The sequence below is a fragment of the Ochotona princeps genome, chromosome 4 (genome assembly GCF_030435755.1).
Source record: "Ochotona princeps isolate mOchPri1 chromosome 4, mOchPri1.hap1, whole genome shotgun sequence".
Lineage (NCBI taxonomy): Eukaryota > Metazoa > Chordata > Mammalia > Lagomorpha > Ochotonidae > Ochotona > Ochotona princeps.
Genome location: NC_080835.1, coordinates 1,287,421 through 1,300,994, shown reverse-complemented (window position 1 = coordinate 1,300,994; position 13,574 = coordinate 1,287,421). Strand labels below are relative to the sequence as shown.

Genomic DNA, 13,574 nt, shown 5'->3' with positions numbered 1-13,574 from the left:
ACTCCACTTCCTCCTGCTCAGCCGTCCAAGGCTGCAGCCTGGCAGGGTATGGCCCTGGGGCTGACACGCCCCCGCAGCCCCCCCCCACCCGTGCCAAGCTCTGCCTCCTGCGGGCACCAGGATCCCCGTCCTTCCGGACTCCTGCCCAGCCACGTGTGAGCCAGTGCTGTCCTGGGCCCACCGCGGGCCAGGCCAGTGTGAGGGGTGGTCAGAGGGGGGCCTTGGCCTTTTGGGGCAACCCCGACTCCCCGTGGCCTGCCTGATCCTGCAGCCCTCTGGGGTTGGCATTTGGGGTGGGATGGAGGAGCTGGGGCACTTGTAGCCTGACCTGAGCCTCCACCGTGGCTGGCATCCTGTCCGGGCATTCCATCCAAGGCTGCTGGGGCAGTGTGAGCCCCTGGAACCCCTGCGGTGTCAGGAACCTGCGCACAGCAGGTGCAAGGCCCATGCAGCCCACCCAAGGGCTTTTACCAGCTCAGCAGGCACCCGGCAGGAGCCGTGTAGGTCAGGAGTCCTTGGGGGAAGGGATGGGGGATACTAGGGTGCAGCCATCAGGAGATGGGACTGGCAGCTTGCTGGCTGGCCCCAGAGGGCCCAGGGGAAGCCAGGCCTCCAAACCACACTGTCCAAAGGGGCGTGGCTCCCCAGTCCCCCTCCTCCCAAGGCCCGAGGTCCTGAGGGTGGGGTGGCCCCCGCCCTGGCAGGGCCGGGTGTCCGGGTGGGCGGCGCTGCCGAGGGCCCGGGGGGTCCGATGGCCACAGCCCTCTGTGCCTGGGAGCCTGGCCGAGCCGGCAGCAGGGGGCACAGGGACCGAGTGGCCCAGCCTCCTGGGCAGGGAGTCAGGGCCGGAGCCCAGAGCGCGGAGGCTCAGGCTGCAGTCCCAGCTGACGCCTCGGAGCTGGGCAGATCGGGAGCGAGCGGCGGCCAGGGTGCCGTGGGCACCTGGGAACCAGCCCTCTACCAGAGCACGCCACAGTGGCACCCTGTGTCTGCCCCCGGGCACCTCATGGAGCCAGAGCAACCTAGAGGCCTGCGGAGCGCAGGTGGGCATGGCAGCTGTGGCTGGGAGCCTGGGTCTGGGAGAAGGGTGAAGTGTCATGTGAGGTCAGACCCCAGGGCTGGGTGTGCAGAACTGGCAGAGCAGTCCCTGTAAGCCTGAAGGGACACTCGTGAAGGTTGGGGGCCAGGGACAGCACGTCCCCGATGGCGAGGTGAGGCCGAGATGGGAGGGCAGCGCAGGGCCAGGGTCCCGGGAAGGAGAGAGAAACCATAGGAAACGATCGAACCCAGCCCAGGGTGGGGAGCAAAGGCGTGTGCTGCTCTGTGTCATCCCCGGGTGTGGGGGCCTCGGGGCTGAGATGGGTACCAAGACTCCAGGCCGGGAAGGGCAGGTGTTGGGCACTGAAAGGGGTGGGGGCAGCCCCACCTGATCCTGCTGCCAGGGTCTCTGATGGGAGGGGCAGCAGGAGGCAGCAGCAGAGAGCCTATCCCTGGGGACCCCAGATGCCCTCAGGGGCCCACATGGCATCCCCTGCTCCGTGCCAGGGACCAAGGTATTGGGATGTGAGGAGTGAGCCTCGGGGGCTCCAGGGGACAGGGGCTTCTCGCCTCAGAGCCTCAGCGTGCTTGCCCATGACTGGGAGTGTAGGAGGATGTTCGGGCAGTAGCCATGACAGCCCTGGTGCCAACGTCCTGGGTCCCAGTGCTGCACTGCCAAGGCGGGTCCCGTGACCCTCGGGATCCGGAGGCAGAGCAGGACTGGGACAGCCAGAACCCTTGAGAGCCGCCCCCGGCTCCTAGTGGCTAGCCTTCGCCTCCCCCCTACCCACCCCTGTTTATACAGATGAGAACGTGCAGGCTCAGGCGTGGGCGGGGGGTCGGAGGCAGCCGTCAGGCCCAGGCAGCGCCCCGCCCCTCTCTTGCTACTCTCACAGGCGTGAGTGCCTCATTGGGCACCAGCGAGACCCAGGAAGGGACCGGCAGCCAGGCCGGGCACCCTACCACCACCCGCTGCAGCCCCAAGATAGCCAATGGTGGCGGGTGCTCGGAACCGGAGCCAGGGGAATCGCCCGTGTTTGGGGTCAGGAGCTGCCCGGAGTGGGGCAGCACAGGTGGTCGTGTGCCAGGCCAGCAGATCTGCCCCTGTGTCCGGCCCCTGGCAGCCCCTGGCAGCTCAGGTGGGTCTGAGCCGGTAGCTGGAGGAAGGGAGGGATGGACGACAGGACAGTGTCTGTGGACATTGCTGTGAGCGGGGTGCATCAGGGGGCCATGGGGTCATCGGCCGGGAGGGAAGAGCATGGCAGAGCATCGTAGCCTTGCCTCGGGAGTAGTGCCAGCCCCGGCAGAGCAGCCTGGCCGTGCAGCGCCGTGGAGCTCCGTGTGCGGAGGTCGCAGGGTCCCGGCCTGCAGAGAGGAGATGGGGCAGCCTGTCGCAGATGCCGGTGGAGTCGGAACAGTTGCGGGGGGGCGGGGGGAGGTTGGATTTGGGGTGGGAGGAGATGCGGGTGGGATGGACTGGGAGAGGGGGAGGTCTTGACCTCTGACCCCGCCACCCACCACCCTGGCAGGCCGGCTGAGCCACTGAGGGCAGTGGACAAGCAGGGGCGCTGGGGTGAGGAGGCTGCTGGCCCCAAGGGCACATCACCAGAGGTAGGCTGGCAGTGTGAGGTGAGCAGCTGGTGCGGGCAGCGGGGTGTGCCACTGGTAGCCTAGCGCATACAGACCTGAGCACTTGGGGTCTCTGAGCCACCAAGACCCAGGGCTTTTTGGCATCCAGGCTCCAAGGAATGTTCTGGGGTGCGTGGGAGTTGAGGGTGGGGTCTGCCCGACTAGCCTGGGCACCTCCGGAAGCAGGCAGTGGCACAGACGACAGGGGCCACTCCGAGGGCTCTGTTGGCCTGGCTCTACAGGAGGCAGAGAGCCTGCAGAGTGCAGCGGGCAGGTGGCTGGGGAGGGAGGTGCAGGGGCCAGGGGGCCCCGACAAGGAGCGACCCCTCCGCAGATGCCTCCTGCAGGTGGGGCAGCTGGGAATGGAACGCGACACACAGAGGCTGTGACTCCAGCCAAGCGGTAGAGTCGGGTCCTGACTCCGTGTGTCTCCCTAAGCTGCAGTTCTCCAAGGCGTTTCCACTCACTGCCCTTCCCCTCAGCCCTGCCTGAACCCGACCGCGGGTTCTGAGCATGCCTCCTGTAACCACCACCCCCAAGTCAGGGGTCTTTCTCTGCACCCCTGAGGGAATGCTGCTTCCTAGGCCCCTCTGAAGGACCGGGGCAAGTGGGAGCTGTCCCCCGAGGGTAGGCCAGATGCAGGGCTGGAGAGAGCAGGGGCGGGGGAGGAAGAGTTGGGGCAGGGTCCTGGCAGGCCAGTGGGGAGGCCGTGAAGCCCTTGCACATGTCGGGATGTTGGTAAGAGACCACAAAAAAACCAGTTTAAGCCTCCAGGCACGGCCCAGAATGGTTAGTTATAAATGCAAAAATGGGGAGACAGCCCCCACTGGCAGGGCTGGCTCAGAGCCTGGGTAGGGGTGAGGCACCCCAAGATTTGTGTTTCTGGGAGGCTCAGAGGAAGGTGCGGGCTAGTGACCATACGTGGGATGCGGTGCCATGAGCTGGGGCCAGCAGACAAGAGAGCCGGGGAGAGGGATGGAGCAGCCGAGCGGGGAGGGGCCTGGCAGCGGCGGCCCCTCCCCAGTGGCTCGAGGGTCATCGAGTTCTGGGCAGTGGGGTTCAGGCTGAAGACAGGCTCCACTGGTTTGGGGGTTCTGAGTGGCTGTTTCCCACCAGGAAGGAAAGTGGGGGTGTTTGGGGGAAGCCTTCAGGCACCTCTTGGGTCCTGGAGGAGATGGGAGCCCGGGCCCAGGGTTGGGAGGAAACTCTCAGACCCGCCACTGCCCTTCACCTGCAGGGCTTTTTCCACCAGGAGCCTCCATCCGAGAGGGGCTAGGTTGCACAGCACCTCGTCCCGGCGTGAGCAGCTGAGTCTGTGCGCCGTGGAGGGACCGGCCACTCGTCACCCACCACCCCCAGTCCGCAGCCAGCCAGCCCTGAGCTGTGAACGAGGCCAGCCAATGTCCTGTGCAGGCAAGGCACCCTCCAGGGAGCCCTCCCAGATGGGACCGGCAAAAGTTGGCCCTGCCCCAAGGGCCTTGCCAGCCAGTGAGGGTTACTGCCCCCTTTCCCGGCTGCATGGAGGCCACCGTGCCAGCACCAGTAGCCGTGAGCATGCAGGGCCCTACCACCTCAGCAGGAGCCAGACCCACCCGCTCCAGCGGAAGCACCCCCTGGCCCCCGCGTCACAGGGTCCCCTTTCTCCTGAGTGTGGCCCACCTGGCCTGGGCTCCGGTTTCTTGTGGTCAATCACCTTCCCAGGACAGCTTAGCTGTGCTCACCCCTCCAAGCCCAGAACCCTCCATGGGTTCCCAAAGCCCCCAGTCCCTCTGTTCAACTGGGTGGTCTCCTGAGAGTCCCATGCCAGGTCCTCCAGTGCCATCCTGTCTAGAGGTCAAGCCGGTCGAGTCCCAGCCTTGGGGACCTCCTAGTACGTTCTGTGAGTCTCCCACCCATCGGCTCTTGTGCCAGAGGTCGGGGAGGGATGCAGGGAGACGCAAGAGGGGATATGAGCCAAGCTGGACTCACTCTGCGGCCAGGGGCTCAGGGGCCTGCGAGAGCCAGGAAGAACCCCTTTGTAGCCTGACCACAGCTCCCCTGTGGTTCTCTGGGTCTCTCAGCGGTCACCCATACCAGAGCCAGCTCCCTGTCCGCTCCTGCAGGGGACAAATGGTGCCCACGCCTGTCACTGCATCTCCCTCAAGCCTGAGTTGGGCAGTGCCAGGGGCTGCCATCCCCGCCCTGTCCATCATGGTCAGAGATCCACCCTGTCACAGGTGTGTGACCACAGCTAGGGGGTGCCTCAGACCCCTCTTCTATCCTAGGGTGGTCCCAGGGCCTGGGGCACTGGGCAGCGTCTCGTCCCCTGCTCTGTGCGGTCACCTGAGGGCCAGACGTCCTTCCTGCCCTGAACACGGAAGAACCGTAAGCCTGGTGGGGTGGGGTTCTCCTGTGCTGCCTGGGTGCCCCCATCTCCACAAGTGCCCCACTGGACCCTCAAGTACCCTAGGCTTAGAACACAGATCCTGCTGCCCAACCCTGCTCTCTGGATTGCCTGGGGCAAGGGTCGGGGTGGGATGGGGCTGGAACCCCCGCTTCCAGAATTGTGGGGGCTGAGCAGTAGGGGGAGGAATGTGCAGGCATGGGTCTGGGGTCTGTGGATGGCCTCCCCATGTGGAACGGGCCTGGGTAGATGCAGAGAGCACAGCCCCCAGCCTGGCCCCTCAGGCTGAACCCCAGGCTGTGTGGCAGCCAGAGCAGACACAGGAAATGGCCTAATTTCATTTGCACGGGAACACCAAATCCCTCACAGCTGCGCGGGCTACGCCAGCGCCCCGACGGCTCCAGGGCGCGCGCGCCAGAGGGTCTGGGCTGCTGGCCGTGGGGCGCCTTTCCCAGGCCAGGGGCCCCCAGCCCAGCCCAGGAGAGCCTCCCCCTCCCGGTTCCCAGAACGGGGCCCAGCTGTGGAATAGTGAGGGAGTGAGGTCATGGGGAGGGGGCCCGCATGACTCACATCCGGGGGCCGCGGGCGGGTGGGAAGGGAGGAGGCGGGAAGGGGCCGGGGGGGCCTCCCAGTCCTCGGCTGCTGGGTCAGCACTTGGGGGACGGCAGGCTGCTTCCCGGCCTGGAGACAGGGCAGACCTCCCCCACCGCAAACACCACGGCCTGTTCCACAGAGCCTGGGCACAGGAGGAGCTGCCCACGGGCACCACAGCAGGGGCATGTGGCATAAGACCCTGAATCCAGTGTGGTCCTTGCCCCCTTCCTGTCTGAGCGCCCCCTCCTGCCACCCAGGATCTGGTCTAGGACAACGCTGGGGCCCGGGGGCTGTGGTTATCAGAAAGCATGTGTCGACCTCCTGCTGGGGCTAGCACCCACCTCTCGGGGCAGCAGGGCACACCCATGGGTCCCGGCAGTGGGACAGGACTTGACTTTCTGGGAGCCCTTACACACCTCCCCCGTGTCCAAGCCCACACGTGCACAAGGCATCCATTTATAGTGTGTGAGCATGTCCATGTGTGTGTGCTGTGTGTGAATGGGTGTTGTGAGCACATGTGAGGATGTGTACCCTGTGTGAGCCTATAGTGTGTTGTGTGTGTGAGCCTGTAGTGTGTGTGTGAGGCTGCACTGTGTGTGTTGTGTGTGTGAGCCTGTGTGAGCCTGTGTGTGTTGTGTGTGTGAGCCTGTGTGAGCCTGTGTGAGCCTGTAGTGTGTTGTGTGTGTGAGCCTGTACTGTGTGTGTGAGGCTGTACTGTGTGTGTGAGCCTGTGTGAGCCTGTAGTGTGTGTGTGAGGCTGTACTGTGTGTGTGTGTGAGCCTGTAGTGTGTGTGTGAGCCTGTAGTGTGTGTGTGTGAGGCTGTACTCTGTGTGTGTGTGTGAGGCTGTACTGTGTGTGTGTGTGTGAGCCTGTAGTGTGTGTGTGAGGCTGTATTGTGTGTGTGTGTGTGAGGCTGCTCTGTGTGTGTGAGGCTGTACTGTGTGTGTAAGGCTCTATTGTGTGTGTGTGTGTGTGTGTGTGTGTGTGTGTGTGAGGCTGCTCTGTGTGTGTGAACCTGTACTGTATGTGTGAGGCTGAATTGTGTGTGTAAGGCTGTATTGTGTGTGTGTGTGTGTGAGGCTGCTCTGTGTGTGTGAACCTGTACTGTGTGTGTGAGGCTGTATTGTGTGTGTGAGGCTGTATTGTGTGTGTGTGTGAGGCTGCTCTGTGTGTGTGAACCTGTACTGTGTGTGTGAGGCTGTACTGTGTGTGTGAGGCTGTATTGTGTGTGAGGCTGTACTCTGTGTGTGTGAGGCTGTACTGTGTGTGTGTGAACCTGTACTGTGTGTGCGAGGCTGTACTGTGTGTGTGAGGCTGTATTGTGTGTGTGAGGCTGTACTCTGTGTGTGTGAGGCTGCTCTGTGTGTGTGTGAACCTGTACTGTATGTGTGAGGCTGTACTGTGTGTGTGAGGCTGTATTGTGTGTGTGTGTGTGTGAGGCTGCTCTGTGTGTGTGAGGCAGTACTGTGTGTGTGAGGCTGTACTGTGTGTGTAAGGCTGTATTGTGTGTGTGTGTGTGTGTGTGTGTGTGAGGCTGTATTGTGTGTGTGTGTGTGAGGCTGCTCTGTGTGTGTGTGAACCTGTACTGTATGTGTGAGGCTGTACTGTGTCTGTGAGGCTGTATTGTGTGTGTGAGGCTGTACTCTGTGTGTGTGTGTGAACCTTTACTGTGTGTGTGAGGCTGTACTGTGTGTGTGAGGCTGTACTGTGTGTGAGCCTGTAGTGTGTGTGTGAGGCTGTACTGTGTGTGTAAGCCTGTAGTGTGTATGTGTGTGAGCCTGTAGTGTGTGTGTGTGAGCCTGTAGTGTGCGTTAGGCTGTCAGGATGGGCACTTGGGGTACCCCAGCTCTCCCACCCCGGGCCGGAGGAGCAGGGGTGAAGGCCCAGGCATCCCAGCCCCAGCTGGAGGTGCTGATGTGGCGCTGGGCGGTGGGGCGAGGGGAGGGGTGCGGGCTCGAGCGGATGCTTGCAGCAGCCGCCCCACGTGGCAGCCGTGGAGAGCCGGCCCTGGCTCCGGGCCCGGGGAGAGGCCTGGCTTTCGTCTGTGAGGCTTAGGGGAGACCCAGGAGAGGGAAGAGAGCTCACGGACTATGGCGTGGCCTGGCCAGGGGCCGGAGGCCTGGAGCCGGGTGTGGGGAGCCAGCGTGGGGTCACACAGCGGACACTGGCTGGAGAGTGAGACTCAGGCTGGGAGACCCCAGCCCTGTGTGCCCGTGGAGAGCCCTGGTCCCCCGTGCCTGCAAGCACACTGGTACTTCTCCAGCTTTCCCCTATCCCCGGGAAGCTGGGGGCTCTTGAGCCGCAGTTTCTCCATCTCTGCAGTATCCCAGAGTCCTCCCAGAAAGGTCCTGAAATCAGAGCGAGGGTCTGCAAGTCCCCTACCCCTGGAGACGGGGCTGCTGGACCCCTCCTGCCCCCGGTGCTGGTGGGGCGGGGTTGATGACCTCTCGGAATCCTGGCCCTTATGGGCAAGGGTGCTGTCTCCCAGTGCCACACACCCCTGGGCTGAGAAGGGCGACACGGGGTCCCCAGCAGTGACCCTGGCCAAGGCCATTTGGTCCCAGGTGGCCTCGGGCAGCTCTCCCTTGCCTGGCCCCTCCTGGGGCCCTGCCTGCAGCCGAAGCCATGCTGGGCCCAGTCCTGGCTGTCCCTGTGTCCCTCCAGCCTTTGAGGACAGTGAGGGTCTCTTTCCGACACGGAGTCTTGACACCACCCTCTGGGCCAGCAGAGCGTGCCTTCCTGCCCGTCTTGCGTGGCCTCTGCTTGAAACATGGGTAAACTGAGGCACAGACTACTGGCCTGGGTGCTGGCTTTCAGGACTTGTCCCACACTCAAGCCTGTGGCATGCAGGGTGGTGCCCGTGGTGGCTGGCACTTGACTGTCCCCCTCTGGCTCCAGATTCACGGCACAATGGGGTGCAGAGGACACGCAGGAGGCCGCTGGGGAGCAGCAGGAGCAGCAGGCCGAGGATGGACATGGGGACAGCCCTGCCTGTGAGCTGCTGGAGCAGGAAACGCTGTGAGCCCCCCACCCCTGGGCCCCGGACCCCAGATTCCCAGACAGCGGACATGCAGCAGGCATGGGGGGAGTGCCCTGGGGTCTGAGGTGGCCAGCAGCCCTGGGTGGCCCTGACCGCTGGATGCCTTGCCAGCCCTAACTCTGGGTGCCGACGTGCCCTGGCCCTGGCTTGCACCACTGCTGACCCCAGCCCGGGCCCCAGCTCCCCGCGGCCAAGCTGGCGGCCACGGGCCGGCGCGCTGCCTCCCGAGGCCCGCGAGGCCCCCGCGGCTGGGCTGGGCTGTTTTTCCCATTCTGCTCCGTTTTCCCGAGTCAGCAACCCTGGGCGGGCTGGAGTGCTGCTTGGCCAAGTCGGCCCTCAGCCTGAGAACCTTCCAGGCCCTCCCCGCCCGCACAGCGCGGCCCGCCACGTGGCAGCGCTGCCTGGCAGGGGTTGGGGGCAGAGGCGTGTTCTTGGGGAGCCCCAGACTGATGAGAGAGGCACAGCTCTGTTCTCAGAGTCAAGCTAATGGTGGAAACACAACAGACTCTTAGACTCGGGCTTGGGGAGAAGGCTTAGCCCCAGACTGTGGGGGAGCCCCACACTGGTTGGGGGACACAGCCCTGTCCTTGGGGAGCCCCAGACTGGCTGTGGGGAAGGCACAGCCCTGCCCTCAGGGGCTCGCAGACTAAAGCAGGAGGCACAACACTAGTTTAACACAGACCTGGACTGCTGGGTGAGGCATGGCCGTGCCCTCAGCAGGCCCCGAGTGATGGGGAGCAGAGCCCGTCTGTGGGGTCTCTCTGACCACAGCAGAGCCAGGGACTCCAGGACCTGACAAGTGTGTGGGGCCCGGGGACCCAGCCAGCAGCTAAGCCTGGGCTGCATGCTCCCCCCACCCCCATTGCAGCCCGAAGCCCTCCCAGGCCCCTGAAACGGACGAAGATGAGGGCTTTGGTGACTGGTCCCAGAAGCCAGAGCCGCGGCGGCAGTGCGGGGACACCCAGGAGACCCCAGAGGATGGCCGGGATCCCGCCTTGGGCAAGAGTCTGCACAGGGAGCAGCAGCAGGCGCAGTCCAGGTCTCCCAGCCCGTACGTGAGCAGCAGTCTCTGCCCCCCCTTTCCCAGCCAGAACCCCGAAATGTCCTCTTGGCTGTGAGGAGGGGGGGAACAGAGGAAGAGAGCTAGACAGTGAGGCGGGGCGGTGAGAAGCCTCATTCCTGGGCTCCCCAGGGCCCCCCGGCCACGCCAGCCCGCAGCTGCAGCCCACTTACGGAATGGGGCCCCGCAGCCCCCGGCCGCCCGCCCCTTCCTCCCTCGGGGCTGGCCGGGCTCCATTCCCACGGAGGCAATGTGCACGCTGCTTTCCAGATGGAGGGGATGAGGGACGGGGAGGGGGCTCTCACCTTGACCCTCCCTGCTCTGCAGGCTGTGACCTGGGCTCCCCCAACCCCCACCTTGGGAAGCCTGGCTCGGGTTTGTATCTGGGGGCACAGGGGCCCCCTCAGCCTGGAGCAGGAACCAGCTCTCTCCGCAGATCCGTCCACAGAGGCAGCCCTGGCGCCAGCCCTAGTGCTGGCCAAGTCGGTGCTGTCCCACGGCCTCTCGGCTCCATCCTGCACACAGCCCCGCTCCTCCAGGCCCGACTGCCTTTCGGGGGGCCTCGGACCTGGCGCTGTGCCCACCACTCTGGGGCCTCAGTGTCTCCATTGCCTGTGGTGGGGAAGTCAGCCGCCCCAGGCAGCGGGGCGCCTGCACTGCCGGGCTCTGCCAGCAGGGGGCGCTTTAGCCCTTCTGCTGAGCCTGGCTGGGCTGCCCGCCATCCCATCCCCCATACCTGCACAGCCCCCTCTGTGCCTACACGTGGCTGCCTCCAGCCCTGACCACGTCCACGCGGGCTGGGCCCGGGTCTCCGCTGGCTCGGACACCGAGAGGCCAGAAATTCAGCAGAGTGTGAGGGACTGTGCTGCCGGGATGGCCGGTGGTCTGGACTCCCTGCCTCAAGGCTGGCCGTCAGCCTCTCTCCTACACACCCTGGCCTCCTCCACACACGGCCCCCTAAAATCCCACAGACCCACTCGCCCTCACTCCGCGAGCCTCATGCCCTCCTACTGAGCAGGGCCAGCCACCCAGGCACGCAGTCGCAGAGACCCCAGGCAGCAGCGTAGCTGGGGCCCCAGCCACCACCCTCTCCTTACGTCCAGCACAGCTGGGGCAGTGGCTGCGGCCTCGGCTCGGAAGCCCCTTGCCCACGAAGCCTAGGCCAGGGCCCGCGTTACGCTGAGGGGAAGCTGCCAGCCCTGGGCTGAGTCGGCCTCCCTCCCCGCACAGACCCATGCAGCATGCCTGTGAGGACCAGGTGGAGGACCGGGCTGACCAGAACCACGCCCAGGGCCACCTGCAGGGCCTGTGTCTGAGCCAGCCGGGGCCGAGCCTGGAGCACACTCAGGCACAGGAGGTGACGTGGGTGCCCTGGCTGCGCCTGCCCGGGGCTCTGGGCTCTGTGGCCCCTTCCCAGGGGTGGGGGTGGTGAGGCCAGGGAGCCCTTGGGGACAATGACACGGCCGGGCGGGGGGGAAACGAGCCAGCGTCAGGCTCCCACGGGCTGCCCAGAGCAGGGCGGGGAAGGCATGAGGAGGTGCCCCTGGGTCAGCCTGGGGTCTCCATTCCTAGCGTGAGAATTGGCAGCCACCCAGGACGCCCAGTCCCCTGCTCGTGCAGACGACAGAAGGGCGGAACTCACCTCCCCAGAGTCCCACCACCAAGGTAGGCCTCGACCCAGGCCCTGCCGCGGCTCCCTGCCTGGCTCGCGAGCTGGCTGGGCCCAGCCAGCACTTGCAGGGGGTGCCGAGGCCGGAGCGCTGGGCGGCCAGGGGAGGATGATGCCCTGGCTGTCCCCAGCCCACGTCTCTGCCACCTCTCCCTCGACAGCTCAGAGACGGGACCGAGTCCCTGAGCCTCTTGGTGCCGGCCAGGTGGGTGCTGTTGGGGCTGGGGACTTGGAGGGGTGGAGGACAGTGAGCGTCCAGGGAGGGCCCTCGGGTGGTGGGAGGGTTCCGGGAACGGTGTCAGGATGCCCACGGACGGGGCATGAGACCCACCCCGACCCCTACAGCAGCAGCGAGAGCAAGGCCCAGCCCACCTTGCCGGTTGCCAGGATTGACGAGAGGCTGGAACAGTACACCCAGGCCGTCGAGGTAGGCCCGGGGACCAGAGCCACCACTTCCCTGCTACCACTGGGGCTCCTCCTAACGAGAGTCGACCGGAGACCTCTGCCCACTCACCTGCCCCTGCCCATATCACCTCTGTCCGGTGCCCTCCCATCCAAGGCCTGTCCCTCCATTCATCCAGCAAGCCCCTTCCATCCAACCCACAGCCCTCGGCCTAGCCGGCCAACACCTCTTCCCCACTGAGCCCAGCTACCCTCCCTCCACCCACCCACCCTTTGCCCAGTCAGTGCCCCTGGGTCCAGCCCATGTGCGGATAGACCCCCACTCCCAGGTGGCACTGTGCCCCCCTCACGTCAAGAAGTGCCCCTCTCCTTGGTTCAGTGAAGGAAGACACAGCTGTGCAGGGTGCCTGATCCCACCCTGGGGAGAGGCATGCAGGAGACCTCTGCCTCGGGCCGGCCGATGTGACCCATGGTGGCTGGCCGCCCCAGCTACCGGGCCCCGTCTTCTCTGCAGACCGCAGGCCGGGCGCCCAAGCTGGCCCGGCAGCCCTCCATTGAGCTGCCGAGCATGGCTGTGGCCAGCACCAAGAATCTCTGGGAGACGGGGCAGGTTCAGGCTCAGTCTGAAACCAAGACCACCTCCAACAAGGTAGGGGCAAGGCAGGGCGGGAGAGCCTTGCCGAAAGGTGGGGGGCCATCCAAGCTGAGGCCCTTCTCAGCTGTGCCAGGGGCGTGACCACAGGGGGTGCCTGAGATGTCTCTATGTCCCCTCCGCCCAGGACATTGTGGCCGGAGACCTGAGCAAGAGAAGCTTCTGGGAGCAGAGAGGAGGACCCAAGACCTCCTCGACAGTTAAGGTGGGGTCCTCGGCGTGCAAGCAGCGTGGATGGCCCAGAGCAGTGAGGCCCGCGGCCCAGAGCCCTCTGCTGCGCTCACATCTCCTCTCGACCTCTGTCCCCGGCAGAGCACCCCGTCAGGGAAGAGGTACAAGTTTGTGGCCACGGGACACGGGAAGTACGAGAAGGTGCTGGTGGACGAGGCCTCGGCCCCATAGGCGTCCCGACCCGGTGAGCACAGCGTGAGGGGGCGCTCAGCGGGCCTTGCGCTGGGTGACAGCTGCCTCAGGCTGCACCACCGCCCCTTCCCTTTGGGGCACCTGCTGGTCACCCCTGGGCTCCTTAGGGGAGTGGGTGTGGTTCCTGGGCCAGAGCCCTTGGAACTTTGTTTCCCTACAGGCCCAGAAAGGGAGAGGCCCCTGGGGCTCAGAGCCCTCCCACAGCAGCCCGGGGCTGCAGGGAAGGGGGGGTTCCGGCCGTCCCCAATGAAAACAGGAAGCCGTGCCCCTGCAGGTCAGACAGTGTTTATTAGTACGAGGCCACAGACCCGTGCCCAGCACCCAGCTTCCCGGAGTCCTGACCCTGCCCTGGTCCCGGTGCCCGCCCCGGGCTGGCTGCCTTGCAAAGCTTGACCAATTACAGACCAGGCACTGCTCCCATAGACCCCCTACTCTCCTCCCAACACTGGCAACCCTTCGCTTCCCCAGCCCAACTAGTCTGCCACAACCCCTGCAGAAACCCTGCTCCCTCCCCCGGGCTCTCCAGGTCACCCCTGGTCCCAGTGTCAGACCTGCCAAGTGACAACAGCTCCTCCTGCCCAGGGGAGCGCTCTGCCTTGCTGGATTCTGTCCGGGCTTGCACCCCTCCACCCCCCACAGAACCTGCACAATACCTCTTCCGCCCGCCCTAGATCGGCTTCCTC

At 65.2% G+C, this 13,574-nt stretch overlaps 1 protein-coding gene across 1 annotated transcript; it reads left to right on the top strand.

Moving 5' to 3' along the window:
- Positions 1-33: 33 nt before the first annotated feature.
- Positions 34-12,889, top strand: LSP1 (lymphocyte specific protein 1). The gene is made up of 11 exons (XM_058662680.1): positions 34-155; positions 1,935-2,177; positions 8,544-8,663; positions 9,554-9,736; positions 10,976-11,102; positions 11,318-11,410; positions 11,576-11,619; positions 11,760-11,841; positions 12,331-12,465; positions 12,596-12,673; positions 12,781-12,889. Exons 1-11 carry the CDS (start codon positions 49-51, stop codon positions 12,868-12,870), a joined length of 1,302 nt encoding a protein of 433 aa, XP_058518663.1. The 5' UTR covers positions 34-48; the 3' UTR covers positions 12,871-12,889.
- The last annotated feature ends 685 nt before the right edge of the window (positions 12,890-13,574 follow it).